Consider the following 15,096-nt stretch of genomic DNA (forward strand, 5'->3'; position numbering starts at 1 on the left):
CTAAACAATGTTTCGTATTTAATCTTATATATATATATTACATACTGCAATTTATCTTTCCATAAACCAACCGAACCTAAAATTTAATAAGATTAACATATGTGCTAAATATAAAAAGGAGTAAATTTCCGCTGCACACTCTTTTACACAAAATCATGACTTTTAAAGTTCAAGCTTTGCATTGAACTTAACTTTGCATAAACGTTTTCAAAATCATACAAGTCTATTCACCCCAACTTCTAGACTTGTAACCTAAACTATTCGGACTAACATCTCTACATTTCTATATATTAAAGCAAAATGAAGTAGGGATAAAATTTTCCCGCCAAATGAGATTAGCAATATGAATGCATTTATCTTTTAGAAAATATGGAAGGGGGTAACCCAAGTAATTACAAGAGGGGACTATCCATTTGTCTCCAGACTGGTATACCAAATCTATCTTCTTTTAGGATCTGATCAAGCTCCTCTGGGGCAGCATCATAAATTTTTAGGCTAGCAGATGCATCAGTCGACTTGGCTAGGCAGTCTGCAGCGCGATTCTGTTCCCTGGGCGCATACGATACTGTCCAATTAGCAATATTGCAGAGTTCTCGCTTATATGCATGAATGGTGTTCCTTGCGACATTATCAACGGCTCCATCCTGGTTGATTGCCTTAACGATGCTAATGGAATCGCTTTCGAAGCAAACCTCTTTCAATCTCAAGGAGGTAGCTAACTGAATACCTTTAAGGAGCGCCCAGGCTTCGGCGGCATCAATCGAACAAGCCCCAACTGCGTATGTGAACCCTTTAATCCAACTTCCTTGATCACTCCTGACTATCCCACCACACCTAGCCTCCTTTGTAATGGTGTTAAGGCATGCATCGATGTTTACCTTCGACCATCCATGCGGGGGTTTGGTCCACCTAATGAGCTTCCAATTGCGCGTTGACGCCCTTGGTCCCGTCATACCGGTTTTGTTGAAAGCCTCGTTAATTTCTTTGCATTGCGTGTGGATCCAGTAGGCCTTTTGATTAAGACTTAAGCCCTTCCCATTGAATATTCTGTCATTTCTCCATCTCCACAACCACCAAAGTGAAACGGCAAAAATGATCTTATTGTTATGCCTATGTCTGTTGCAACCCCAGCCTTCAACCCTTGCGTCAAACCATTCCAAGAAGGTCGAGTCTTGAGTAATGTTGCCTGTGTTGGGCATAACTGCTTCCCAGATTTGTCTAGCATTAGGACAAGCTCGGAGGATATGCTCCATTGATTCCACTTGATCTCCGCATAGGTCACATTTGTTATTGTCTGTGAAGCCTCTTTTAGCTCTATTTTCATTAGACATGATCCTGTTGTGCCTTACAAGCCAAAGAAAAAACTGCATCTTGCTCGGGACCTTCAATTTCTAGATGTTACTCCATTTGCGCGTCCCGGGTTGGAACTGTAGATTGGTTAATTCTTCCCATTTCCAGCCAAAGATTCGTTAATTCTTCCCATTTCCAGCCTGTGGATGCATCCCAATAATCCGAGACTCGGGCATATAATATTGGTAACGGTAGGTTGACTGCAACTAAGTTGATCAGGGGTTGCTGCTCGATCCAAGGATCCATCCAAAAGAGGGTATTTCTGCCATTTGTAACGAGTTTTTTGAGGCCTTTCATGAGAGTTGGTGCTGCCTTGAGGACTCCCTTCCAAGCATTAGACATACCTATCTTTGGTTGACATGTGTTAGGGTTAGAACTCTGTACCCCATAGTCCTTCTTCGCCCAATTGTATCCTCCACCCCAGTTTTACCATAAAAGCTAAATTCATGTTTTCCAGCTTCCTAATACCTAGACCTCCATTCTCCGTGTCCTTCGTAACTGTATCCCATGCCACGAGATTGCATTTCCTTTCCCCGGCAGTCCCTCCCCATAAGAAGGTTCGTATTAGCTTTTCGATTTCATCGAGCACCCCCAGTGGTATCGTCGTAGACTGCATTGCATAAATGGGTATAACAGAGAAGACTTATTGAGCAAGGACTTTCCTACTTGCCATGGAAAGAGTTTCATCTTCCAGCCTAAGAGTCTATTTTGAACCCTATCAACAAGCCCCTGGAATGAGTCCTTTTTCAATCTGCCATGCTGCGAGGGTACCCCCAGGTATTTACCTAGGTTCTCAGTAATTGTGATGTTGAGTATCTCAGCTATTGAGCGTCGATCAGCAGCAGATGTATTCTTAGAGAAATACATAAGAGACTTGTGGTAGTTGACTTTTTGCCCCGGGCTGTTACAGAAGAGATCTAGTCATTGTTTGATCACCAGTGCTTGCTGTGATCCGCAAAAAGGAGATGTGAGATGCATGTGCCATTTCTGGAGACACTAATCCCTTTCCAAAGACCTCCTTCAACCTTCTCATTAATCAGATGGCTCAGCCGTTCAATACAAAACACAAAGATTAGTGGGGATATAGGATCACCTTGTCGGATGCTCCTTGTAGGCTTGAACCAATGCGACCGCTGTCCATTTAAGGTAACTGCCAACCTTGTTGTTGTGATACACCCCATAATATGTCTAATCCAGACCTCATTAAAACCTGCCTCTCGAAGAGTGTCTTGGACAAAACTCCATGACAGCCTATCGTAGACCTTCTCAAGGTCAATTTTAAGGATCATCAATCCCACTCTTCCCTTTTTATGGTTTGCTGTATTCAAAACTTCTTGATAAGCAATTATATTGTCCACTATCTGCCTCCCGGGAACAAAGCTTGATTGATTAGGACCAACAAGCTTCTGAATAGCTGATTTCAATCTAGAAGTAAGTGTCCTTGATATTACCTTATAGGATACATTACACAAGCTAATGGGTCGTAGCTGCTTCGCATTCTCCGGACACTGTACTTTCGGTATCAAAGTTATAACAGTATCATTACATCCCTCAGTGAGATTGCCGGTCGCAAAATAGTCCATCACAAAAGATACCAATTTCTCCCCCACTACCGACCAGGAGCGTTGATAGAATCCAGCATGGTAGCCATCCGGTCCGGGGGCCTTAAACGAGGCCATGTCAAAGCACGCTTGCTTGACTTCCAATGGTGTAAAGGGGGCATTCACATAGTCCCACTCGGCCTCTTGGAAGGCTGGGAAGGAATTTCTCCAAGCAGTCTGATCTCGGTTGGTTGCATCTTCCATGTACAGATTTGTGAAGAATTCAGTGATATGACTTAAGATGGCCTCCTCGGTTTCCAGCCATTCCCCTTGACTATTCCTTAGCTTGGTAATCTTAGAATAAGCCTTTTTGGCAACTGTCGTAGCATGATAGATCCTCATATTTCAATCCCCAGTTGCTATCCAATCCTCACGGGAGCTTTAGAACTAGTAGAGCTCTTCTTGGTTCAGGATCTCCTCTAATTCCATTTGCAGTTTGTTACTCAATCTGATTAGGTCTGTCCTTGGATGAATTTCGAGAGCCCTTTGAACCCCATTAATCCTAGCTAGGACTCTTCGTTTTCTTTGGAATATGTTCCCGAACGAGTTGCGATTCCAGTTCTGCAGTTTACTTGCTAGCTCCTTCTTGGTATGTTCCAAGTCATACTCGGCATTCCAGTTGTTCTTGATGATGTTTGAGAAATTAGGGTGTAAAAACCAAGCTGCATTATACTTAAAGCTTCTCGGCCCAGTGAAGTTCTGCATCTCCATGGTTCTTATGAGGAGAGGGGCGTGGTCAGAGCTGACTATGGGCAAATGTAGTACACTTGCATCCGGGAAGCGCATTCTCCAATCCAAATTGCACAAAGCACGGTCAAGCCTAGATTCTTTAAATGAAGTTGAGCTTAGGCCTCTACACCATGTGAACTGGGAGCCCTCAAAGCCGAGGTCAATTAATCCCTCATCAAAGATCCATTTCCTAAAGCCTGCACACCGGGAAGACGAAAAATTAGTACTATTAGAGACTTCATCTATAGAGAGTACTGAGTTATAATCTCCTACTGATAACCAAGGTCCTTGAATATTTAGGTCCTCCTGAGACAAGTCCTCAAAGAGGTGTCTTCTAAGGGCATGATCGGGGCTACCATACACGAAGGATAGATTCCACGGTTGTGAATTATCCTCTGTAACCTTCAAGAGAAAAAATTGGGGATGGGTCATAGAGGTCCCGACTTGAATCTCGTTCTTCCAAAAGACCCAAATCCTACCTGAAAAGCCAAAGGCTTCAACTCTTAGCCATTGATCAAAACCAAGATCAAAGCAAATCTCATTGGCATGGTCTCCAGAGACTCTTGGCTCAAGTAGACACGTAATACTAGGTTTAAAATCATGCAAGAAAAATTTAAGGGTGCGGCGAAACGTTCTGGACGCCGCCCCCTGGCAATTCCATACTAAGACATTCATTAAGACAAAAGAGGGGAAAGAAATAGCTCAATTGAGCAAAGGGGAACCCATAGCCAGACTGTGACGGCTTCTGTTCGACATATCCTCTTCCATTGCGTCCTTTGGTGTATCACAGTCGTAAAAGTCGGCTCCATCATCCGGGGGTACATCAATATTGGTGCTTGCTGTTGAGTGGGCTAGTACTATTTCGGGATCAATTTGCCGGTGGTTGACGATCGTCCTTGTGACTGGCTGGCCCCTTGCCGATCCTCTCACAAGGGTGTGCTCGTCTTCGGCTGCTGCCCTCCGAGGGGTGGACGGCCTTTCCCTTCTTTCCTGCTAGATAAGCTCGTTGGTCTTGATGCCCGGTAGCCGGTGAGTAGGAGAGAGGAAGCCATTGGGGTCACCGCCCTTTTGGCCGACTACTGCCGGAGTCTCTTCTGCAGGAAGTCTTCCAGTTCTTCTGTTGGCTATTGGGTTGGCTCTTCTGGGAGAGCTTGAGGTCCCCCCTCTTTCTTGATGGTTAACTGGGATAGGCTGCTTTGCCCCAAATCGTTGATGAACAGATGGAGGGCGGGTTTTAGCCTGCCCATTAGACGGCGGGATTACCATAGGTGCTTTACCCGGATTCCTCTGGATGGTGTTGACTTCTTCAATCTCTTCATCTTCCTGGTTGTCCTCATTTAGGTTATTCAAAGGGCCAAATCTGGTGTTAAACTTCTGGAGATTAGGGCCGCTTGATGTGCTTAGGCCTTGGTTCCTCTCCATCATGTTCTGTTTCTGGGTAGTACCACGATTCCCGCCTCTCTTAGGTGGCCGCCGATCCTTCCTTGTCACAAGCATCCATTGACCAAATCTATCCTTGAGATGGGTTTTAGATGTGTCCTTCTGGTACCTCTCCACTGGTTCCTGAGAAGGGTCACGTGCCTTGTCTTTGGATGCATCATCCTCCATAGACTCAGAGCTAGGATCAGTTTGCGGTTGCAATTCTTGGCCGCAAGAATCAAGCTTGTGACCATACTTGCCGCATTTGAAGCAGATGAGGTGGATGCCCTCGTATTCCACTGGATATTCCTCATCATCGATTGTGAACTTGGCCAGTAGCTGTTTGATTATGTCGATTTCTAAACAGATACGAGCGAACTTCCCTCGTGAAGCAAGACAAGTTGTATCATCAATCTTGATGGTTTTTCCGATCTTGTCACCTAGCTTAATCAGAGTTTCCTCATCAAAATATTCGATTGGGATGTCAGGAAGTCGAACCCACACGCAAATCTTCTGTGTTTTGTTCGTCTGAGGCCTGAAGTTTGGCTTCCACTGCTGAACAACCAGATAGTGATCTTGGATTACCCAAGACCCCTCACATCTTGCAATGTCGTAATCCCTCTGTAGCTCAAAGTGTGCCAAGAAATAGTTGTGTTCCAGATCGATCAGCTCCATATGTCCTTCTGGTTTCCATAGTGAGCGTAGGCGTCGAATCAGGAAGTTGTAGCCGATCGACTTTCCCATAAGTTGGATGATAAGCGTTCACCGCCACGGTCTCCTAATCCTAATTTTCTCCTCCTTCGATAACCTAATTCTTGGGCATTCTGGGTCGTCTTGCTCCTCAGAACTCTCATCATCAGTCGCGTCCTCTTCGAAGCCTTCAAGATCATCTTTCTTGTATGTCATGAATTTCCGCAGGCTAAGCTTGTAGCTCGCTGGCAAGGGTGGGTTCAAGAACACCGGCTAGTTGCCCTCTACCGACGTATCCATTGTTTCTGGGCCTGACTCTGTGTTGGGATTTGCACTTGTCGAGAATGTGTCCTCTGGAACTGCATCCTTCTGTGGTGTGGACACCGGCGTATCTACTTCATCCCGGGTCCTCTTAGACTTCTTGGTCGATCTTTCGCGTGATTCTGGTTCCTCCGGCGACCGATTGGTTGCCGCCGGTACGACGTCTTAAGAGAGCGTTTCCGCTACCATCATTCATGTAGAAATATTTATATATGAATGCATTTATTATGTTCACATTGATTGGTAAAGTTTTATATTTAATATAATTTGTGTATATATTCATTTAAACCTCAATTCTAATTAATTTGACTCCACATATATAAAAAGGAGAAATTAGATATAAAATAAACACAGTTCTTACATAAATAATCTTTTTCAAATGATTAAGTTTTTGGTGGAGATTTTTTGAAAAATATTGCCTGTTATTTTTTTTTTTTACAAATTTTATTTAAATACGTTAGCTATGTAATTAAATTAGTTATTTCAAATTCAAATAATAATACAAGTAACAATAAACTTTAAAATCAACATAATAATAACATAATTAAACTTTTAAAAATATTAAATATTACATTGTATATTCATACTTACATTTTTAATAAAACTAATAATTATGCTTAGTATCATAACACTACAACAATACCTATAAATTTTTGTCCGTGCATCGCACGAGGAAAATACTATGTAAGTTATTATCTTGAAATCTCCTACCTCCTTTGAGGTTTGAAATGATCTTAATAGCTTCTGCTGGCATCCTAAGAAAAATGGTACTAAAGCTAGTAAACGGAGATAATTGATGACAACAAATTTCAATAAATTTGGACTAAATAAGTATATTAAAGCAATTCCACTCATAGACAGCAGTCTGATGATCTCGACTCAAACTGTAGCTCGCCTTTATCATAAGATATCGTTCATTATGTTCCACCAATTCCAACTGTGGCTTATGACATAAATCCTTTATATCCAAACGAGCAACAGATATGTCTTTGTTTTTTCTTGTTCCTTTAACACCCATAACTGTGTAGAAGATGTTATCAAACACATTCTTCTCTATATGCATTACATCAAGGTTATGACGGAGGAGGTTATCTTTCCAATATGGTAAATCCCAGAAGCTAAGATACTTCTTTTCTTCCAATTATGTGAACATCCAAAGCCTTCAAGTCGATCGATTAGGCCATCAGTAATATTTGGGAACATCAGTACAGTAGCCAACAATTCTTCCCTTGTCCAAATCCTAGGGGGTCTTGACTTCTCTACCCGTTGTTTGATGAAAGAATCACGATTTTTTCTCAAGGGATGATGCATTGGAAGAAATTGTCGATGACAATCAAACCAACTGTGACAACCCAAAATTTATTTTATAAATCTGGTTTTAAGAAAATCCAAAATAGCCAATTTTCACTCCATAAAAATTTTCGCGATGAAAACGGTGTTGAATAAATTATTTTAAGTCACTTTAAATTAGATTCGACACCAAGACTAGATTTTAATTCCAACATCCTAAAATTTTGGGTACATTGCGTGCCAAGTTTTAAACTGAGAAACCTATCTGAGTGAAACCGGGATAATTCTGAGAAGCTTAAACCAAGTGTTCATCTAGAAATCATTTAGGGAAAATTCCATTTTCAACCCCAAACTATTTCCATGATGCAAGGTGGACCACAAGCTTTCAAGCTTTTGTTTAATCTTTATAGCAGCAAGCAAAATTCCCACTTTGCCCTCAACCAATCATTGGCATTTATCCTAGGGTTTTGGACCCTATAAAATATCTCTTTAGCTACATTGTCTTCTCCTGATCTCTTCTTTGCCTTCCCAAATTCTTGTCTATCAAGTAGAAGAAGAACAACACAGTAAGCTTTTCATCTCATCCCTTCACCTCTTTTCCTTAAGGTTTCCATCCTAGCTTTCAATCTCTGAGTTTTGTTAGGCTTGGCTTGTGTTGTTGTTTGAGGTGTCTAGGTGGTGAATGGAATGGTGTTTGAGTAGAGTGGAGGCTGAGATCCACACAAGGAAGAAGAACAAGAAGAAGAGACAACAAGAGGTATAACCCATGGACTCCCAAGTTATTTCTAGACTCTGTGAAGTCTATGTTTTGAGTAGAAATGATAGATATTTGAAGTGTTTGAGTTATTACATGATCTATGGTTGGTATATGATGTGTTGTTGATGGTTTGGATGAGTTAGAATTGCCTGAGTTGATGTTGCAGATGAAAGGAAATCATCTGGTGCACAGACAGTGTGCACCAGTATGATCAACGGCCTTAGCCAATGGCTCAACAAGGAGACTGTTGGCTAGCTTCGTAGAAGACCGGCCCTAGGGGGCGGCCCTAGGAGAGGGCCGTCGCCTAGAGCCGTGTCTAGGGCAGTTGGAGGCGGCGGGTTTAGCCTAGCCCTGCCCAAGCTCCGTTGAGTGTTTCCAGTGCAGTGGCCGGGCCCTTGTGGCTCAGCTACGTGTCGTTTCGGACAAGGTGTTACGGGCCCTTGTGGCTCGGTACCTCGGGAATGCCTTGACGCTTTGATTTCGTTAAGTTTGGAGAAGATTTGAGCCTTTTATGATTGTTTTTGTGCAAGAAATTGTTGCAGAAGTAGTTGGAATTATTCCCAGTGTTTGGATTTGTGAGCTATCAGACTTTGTTTATCTTTATTTGATGAGCATGTCATAGTATGATTGTTAAATAGAGAAGCATGAGCCTAAATGGTTGAATTTAGCTAGCAAAGCATGCCTAAAGTGATTTCTGTAAATTCTTGAAGTTCACTGCCAAGTTTCTAATTATTGAGCATGATTTATGAAATTGTTTGAGTTTCACAGTGAATAGAAGCTAGAAGCATATTTTACAGTATTTGGCATTTTTTGAGCATATCATGTTTTAAAAGTGCATAAGTGGCCAATGTGAGCCTAAGAATTACTTTCCTAAAAACTCATATCCATTTGGAAGTCTTTATCTTGTCATTCGAGAATGAGTTGAGAAGTTGTGTGCTTATTTGCATAAGAAAAGTAGTGCATAATTGAGATGCATGAGTGATATATATATATATAGTTAATACCATCTAAGGTCCTCCAAGTATAGTGGTTTTATCATGTTTAGTCCTAAGCTTTCAAATTGACCATTTGTGGTCCTTCGACTTTCAAATTTAACCATTCGTGGTCCAAGTTCATCACCCATGGTCCTTCAAGTTTCAAAATATAACCAGTCGCGGTCCTCTTGAAAGGACCATGGTTGGTTAAAATTTAATAGTTGAAGGACCATGGGTGGTTAACGAGGACCACGGATGGTTAAATTTGAAAGTCGAAGGACCACAGATGGTCAATTTGAAAGTTTAGGACTAAACGTGGCAAAATCACTATACTCGGAGGACCTCAAATGGTATTAACTATATATATATATATATATATATATATATATATATATATATATATATATATATATATATATATATATATATATATATATATATATATATATATATATATATATATATATATATATATATATATATATTGTGAGGAAAATAGTATTTTTGGAGGACCCGTTTGGACTATGTCCTTTCGGAGTAAAAGAGAAAGCAACGAACATTGCGATCTAATATCATGTAACACGGCGTATTCCCACGTTACGAGGTTGGAAACTGCCCGCCAGGCTTGGAATCCTGGTCAGGGGGTGTGCACACTGATAGTTCGATACCTGATTCCACAGAGTATGAGTATTGGAACTACGAGATTGGTTCTGTAGGCGGGATGAGAGATTGGCCGGCTAGACGCCGTGCCCAATGGGTTCATTCACACTATGGTGAAGCCCGGCCTCGCCAACGAGTAAAGAGAAAGCGAGTCAAGAGACTCAAGAGAAAGAAAGCGAGTCATTGAGACTCAAAGAAAAGAAGAGTAAAGAAATTCATTTATGACAACAAGAAACCTCCACAGAAAAGTATTCTTTTGAAAGAGTGTTATGTGTATCTATACTTACTATAACCCATCTTATGAGTTATATATCTTGCACTAGATTGCATGAGTAGTAGCACGAGATTGCTTATATATATCTTGCACTAGATTGCATGAGTAGTAGCACGAGATTGCTTATATATATCTCTTGCACTAGATTGAATGAGTAGTAGCACGAGATTGCTTATATATATCTTACACTAGACTGCATGAGTAGTAGCACGAGATTGTTTACATATGTCTTGCACTAGATTGCATGATTAGTAGTATGAGTTTACTTATGAAATATGTCTTGCACTAGATTGCATGATTAGTAGTATGAGTTTGCTTATGAGATATGTTTTGCACGAGATTGCATGAGTAGTATATAATAGCATGAGTTTGCTTATAAGATATGTCTAGCACAAGATTGCTTGATGAGTAATTGATAACATAAGATTTCTTATTTGATTATATGAGAAAGCATGATTGTTGAGTACTTGAGAAAGCTTTAGATTGTTCATAAGTTAAAACTGTGATGAGTTGTTTATTGTAAGAGCATGCCTATATGTTTATTAGGTTGCAAGCATCTAGAAGTTAACGCCATGTATGTTTAAGTGATCAATCTAGTTTGATCTGAGAATGTGAAACTTCGATTTTCCAAAGTATATACTGTATTACTTTACAGGGTTGAGTGGCGTTATACTTAACTTCGTGCTAACGGGTTTTGTTTGCTACTTGTTGTTTGTTAACCCCTTTCAGGTGGGCCCAGTTCGTAGAAACGAGAGCACGAGTTAGACTAGTTTAGCTAGATAGCTTGTAGTCTAAACTCTCTTTTGTCTTAATGGTTGTAGTAGACTATCCCTTTTGTTGGTGCTGGACACCGGGGTTTCATTCCCCTAGTTTATCGGTTGCTAGTTGGACTTTAATGTTTTAGTTTTACCCTTAGCATGTGCAATCACCGTGGGGGGGGGGGGGGGGGGGGTGATTATGGCAGTGACACTCCTTTAAGTTGTTAATTTAGTTTTTTTTTTTTTTTCCGCTGCTTAGATTATCTATAAAGGTTTAGTTTGTTAATTAAGGTTAAGAAAAATGGGGTGTTACAAGTTGGTATCAGAGCGGTACGAATCGCGGGAGACTTATGAAGTTTTGACCCTTAAAAGATTGAGTATAAGACTCTAAGTTGAAGTCCTAAGAAAGACAAGTTAAGAAGAGATCTTTAAGTGAAAATCCTAGGAAAGATAAGATTAGGGAAATAACCCTAAGTTGTGAATTTGAGATGAGAAAGACTCTAAGTTCAGTGACTAAGCTTGAGAATCAGAGTTAAGAGAAACTCTAAGTATCAGTTAGGAACGCGGTGAAGTTGTGAGTTTACCTTACGCTTACTTAACTGTTTATGTGCTTTATCAATGTGTTTAAAGTGCTTTTGCTTATCTTTGGAAGTAAAGTAGAGAAGTTTAAAAGTGAGAGGCTGAAAGATAAAAACCAAGAGTTTGAAAGTTGAAAGTAGAAGTGGGAGTTTTGAAAAAGTTGCTAATGTGAAAAGTATAAGAGCTTATACTTGTGTCTTGTTTTTGTGATTTATTTTTTGTAAGCCTTGCTTTAAGAAAAGAAAAAGTTAGAAGTTAAAGTTTGAAAGAGAAAACTTTGTGAAAGTTGTTAATATAAGAAATATAAAAGCTTATAGTTATGTTTGCTTGTGTGCTTTGCTTGTTGTGAGCCCTACCATTAAGAAAAGAAAAGTTAAAGGTTGAAAGCTAAAAGTTAAAAGCTAGAAGTTGAAGGTTGGAAGTAGAAAGCTATGTGACAAGTATAAGAGTTATACTTGCATCTTGTTGGTGTGTGCCTTTGTCATGCGTAAAGAGATAGATTGAGACAAGCGTTAGTAATTAAGTGTTGCCCCTGTGGTCGTAATGGTGCCAAGAAGCAACGTTTGGATTCGGAGTATTCATGGAGTGAATCCTCCTGTCGTCGGGATACATCAGATTCAAGAAAACATGCAAAGCCAAAGCAAGAGAAAAGTTAAAGAAGATGCAAAACAAGTAGAAAAGAAAGCAAGACTTGACTGTCATGATCAAGTTAAGGACTTCCAAGGGAACCATGGCACGAAAGACGGGAATGATCACTCAAGTCAAGAATTAAGTGTAGCAAAGAAGAGTGAGAATGGAGGAAGACACTACCATTGCAAGAAGTGCGGGAAGGATCACCCATGAACCAACTGTAGAGGAGACCCAATCAGGTGCTTCAAATGTGGAAAAGTTGGGCATCGAGCCTTTGAATGCTATGCAAACCAAAGAGGAAACGCCTTACGTTCATGACCTAACGATAGTGGACGTCAATAAGAAGGAAAGATCTAATAGTAACTAGTCTAGAAACAAGAGAGACAAGAGTGGAAAAAGGGACAACTTTAACAGCAACAAGAAGGAAAGATCTAATGTACGGCATAATTGTTTAAATAATATGGTTGGTTTTGGAATTTCAACTTTCGTGGCTTTTATGCTTTTGGATCAATAATGAAGAGATCTTCAATGATTAAACCCCAAAAATAAGAGTTAGACTGTGAGCATAAAGATTGGAACTTAAGTTTGAGTTACACAAAAGTAAAGACAGTTCCCTTTGTCTTTAATGAGATATGGAAGAGATGAGCTAGGAGTTGTAAACTCCGAAAGAGTACAGTCTAAGACCATGGATAGTAACATTGGACCTTGAGATTTATGAAGATAGGAAGAAACATTGTAAGAAAGTTGTGTGATCCTATGAGGTGCGAAGAAACTAAGGAATGAGTTAAGTAAGAAGAGACAAGTAAAAGAAGGTAGAGTTAAGGATGATAAGTTATGTGAGAACTTAAAGAACGATTATAGAAATGAGAATGAAACAAGAGGTAGTTGAGCTTATGATAGAATGATTGAGATGATTGAAAGACTAAGTTTAGTAGAAGTAAAACTAAAAGATTAGTTCAAACATTGAAGCTTTTGAATGAGGATGAGTCTTATATCGAAGGACTTTTGAAAGGATGTGTTGTGGCTAAGGCAAGAAAGAAAGTATGGTTAAGAATTTCGTTTGAAAAGAATTGGTAAAGATTAGTAATGAGGGAAGAAATAAAGCCGAAGTTTATTGAACCATAAGGAATCTTGGAAAGGATTTGGGGGAAAGAGATTTGTAGGTTGGTAATGCCAACTAAATTGGATAAGGATTTAAAGTGTAGAGAAGGTGTATGGTTGTATTTATCGTATGAGAATTCCCTTGAGGTGGAAAAGGTGAATAAGGCTAGTAAGAGATAAGTAGCAAGTTGATGAAAGTAACAAGGATAGTTAAAACCTTCTGTTAATGGAGGCACGTTACTCTATCTTAAAATCACTTGACAAGATGAAATGATAGTTAAGTATTATCAAGAAGTTTTAGAACAAAGTACTTGGCAAAGGGATATGTTATACCCTGGAATTAGTAAGGAAGCCCAAAATGGAATACACCGAACCAGATAGAAAGAGAGTTGCTACATTTGGTCTACAATAAAGAGAACTAAGAGCAAGTTGGATCACATTACGTGGTCAGAAGGATTGATAAACCCCTAAGATGAGTATCCATGTATGGTATGAAAGAAAGGCTACGACATTACGTCCAGTATGTCAATAAAGACCGAATAATGAGTACGTTGAGCAAAGCAATTTTGAGAGTCGATGATGTTTGTCATCGATAGGTAGAAGATTAAGCAACGAATGAGGAATTAATGACGTTGAAATGAAAGGATTGTGGTAGTTGAAGTTTATTAACTATAGTCGAAGTGAACTTAATAGAGTTATGAGAATTGGTTTTCGTTACTGTAATCTATCAGTGACGAGTGAGAACGATAAGCAGTTCGTAAAGAAGAACTTAATACTTCAAGCAAGAGAAGTTGTGATCTGTAGTAGATTGAAATTGTGGGTATCTAGCCCTAGTAAAGAATAGCAAGATGCTACTGAATAAGAAAGAAAATTGCTTAGGAAACACTCTCAATTTTTATGAAAGAAAACGTAGAAGTTCAAAGTATCGAGACCGAAGAAGTGGTAAGAACGATGAGAATAAGAGAAGTGACGAGGAAGCTTTGAGTTAGTAAGTTCGAATAGTTAGATTAAGTTTAACGTCTTAGGCGTTCAAAAAAAAAAGTTTAACGTCTTAGCTGTTGGGTGCTTGTTTTATACTCAGAGATTCATCCTTCCAAATATTTCAAGAAAGATTCCTAAGCCCAATCTCGCAACCCTTGCTATTACTCCTATAAAGCTTCCGTTTTGAGAAAATCTGTTCATTGTCATAAGTTTCGTGACGAAACTTCTTTTAAGGGGGATAGGATGTGACAACACAAAATTTATTTTATAAATCCGGTTTTAAGAAAATCCAAAATAGCCAATTTTCACTCCATAAAAATTTTCGCGATGAAAACGGTGTTGAATAAATTATTTTAAGTCACTTTAAATTAGATTCGACACCAAGACTAGATTTAAATTCCAATATCCTAAAATTTCGGGTACATTGCGTGCCAAGTTTTAAACTGAGAAACCTATCTGAGTGAAACCGGGAGAATTCTGAGAAGCTTAAACCAAGTGTTCATCTAGAAATCTGTAACACCCCACTTTTCTAACTCTTAATTACAACTCTAAACAATCATTAACATCACTAAGCAGCGGAAAAACTAAAAGATAAATAGTGGGGGAGTGTCACCGCCACAACCACCACTCCTTGGTGATTGCACAGGCTAAAGGGGTAAAACTAAAAATAAAGTAAAAGTCCGGCATCCATCATAAAAACTGAAACATAAGGGGGAAATAACATCACCCCAAAAGTCTACAACATCATCAAAACCATAAAGTCGATAAGTCTAAATCCATAACATAAACATCAATCAAACTAGAGTTTAGATATCTCTAACTACGAGACTAATCTAACTCGACTTCTTCTCACCGCTGGGCCCACCTGAAAGGGGTTTTGCAAGCAACACATAGACAAATAGGAAAGCACCCGTTAGCACGAAGTTAAGTATAACCACACTCAACCCTGTAAAGCATTCTAGGGTTTTCTTAGAAAACATTT

The 15,096-nt window shown here is 39.6% G+C and overlaps 2 protein-coding genes across 2 annotated transcripts; both read right to left on the bottom strand.

Annotated features, from left to right (window-relative positions):
* Positions 1-3,338: 3,338 nt before the first annotated feature.
* LOC109157460 lies at positions 3,339-4,489 on the bottom strand. Its single transcript, XM_019305363.1, has 2 exons — positions 4,415-4,489; positions 3,339-4,328 (listed from the first exon to the last, which is right to left on the bottom strand). Exons 1-2 carry the CDS (start codon positions 4,487-4,489, stop codon positions 3,339-3,341), a joined length of 1,065 nt encoding a protein of 354 aa, XP_019160908.1.
* Positions 4,490-4,673: 184 nt separating this feature from the next.
* On the bottom strand, positions 4,674-5,774 carry LOC109157461. Its single transcript, XM_019305364.1, has one exon. It carries the CDS (start codon positions 5,772-5,774, stop codon positions 4,674-4,676), a length of 1,101 nt encoding a protein of 366 aa, XP_019160909.1.
* Between the last annotated feature and the right edge of the window lie 9,322 nt (positions 5,775-15,096).

Source organism: Ipomoea nil, unplaced genomic scaffold, assembly GCF_001879475.1.
Source record: "Ipomoea nil cultivar Tokyo-kokei standard unplaced genomic scaffold, Asagao_1.1 scaffold2782, whole genome shotgun sequence".
Taxonomy (NCBI): domain Eukaryota; kingdom Viridiplantae; phylum Streptophyta; class Magnoliopsida; order Solanales; family Convolvulaceae; genus Ipomoea; species Ipomoea nil.

Bases quoted from the DNA above. Each gene is read 5' to 3' on its own strand.
- LOC109157460 (XM_019305363.1), bottom strand. From the start codon at position 4,489: ATGGAGCCGACTTTTACGACTGTGATACACCAAAGGACGCAATGGAAG. The intron at 4,329-4,414 runs GTCTGGCTATGG...TGGAATTGCCAG, and splicing joins GTCGAACAGAAGCCGTCACA to GGGGCGGCGTCCAGAACGTT.
- LOC109157461 (XM_019305364.1), bottom strand. From the start codon at position 5,774: ATGGAGCTGATCGATCTGGAACACAACTATTTCTTGGCACACTTTGAG.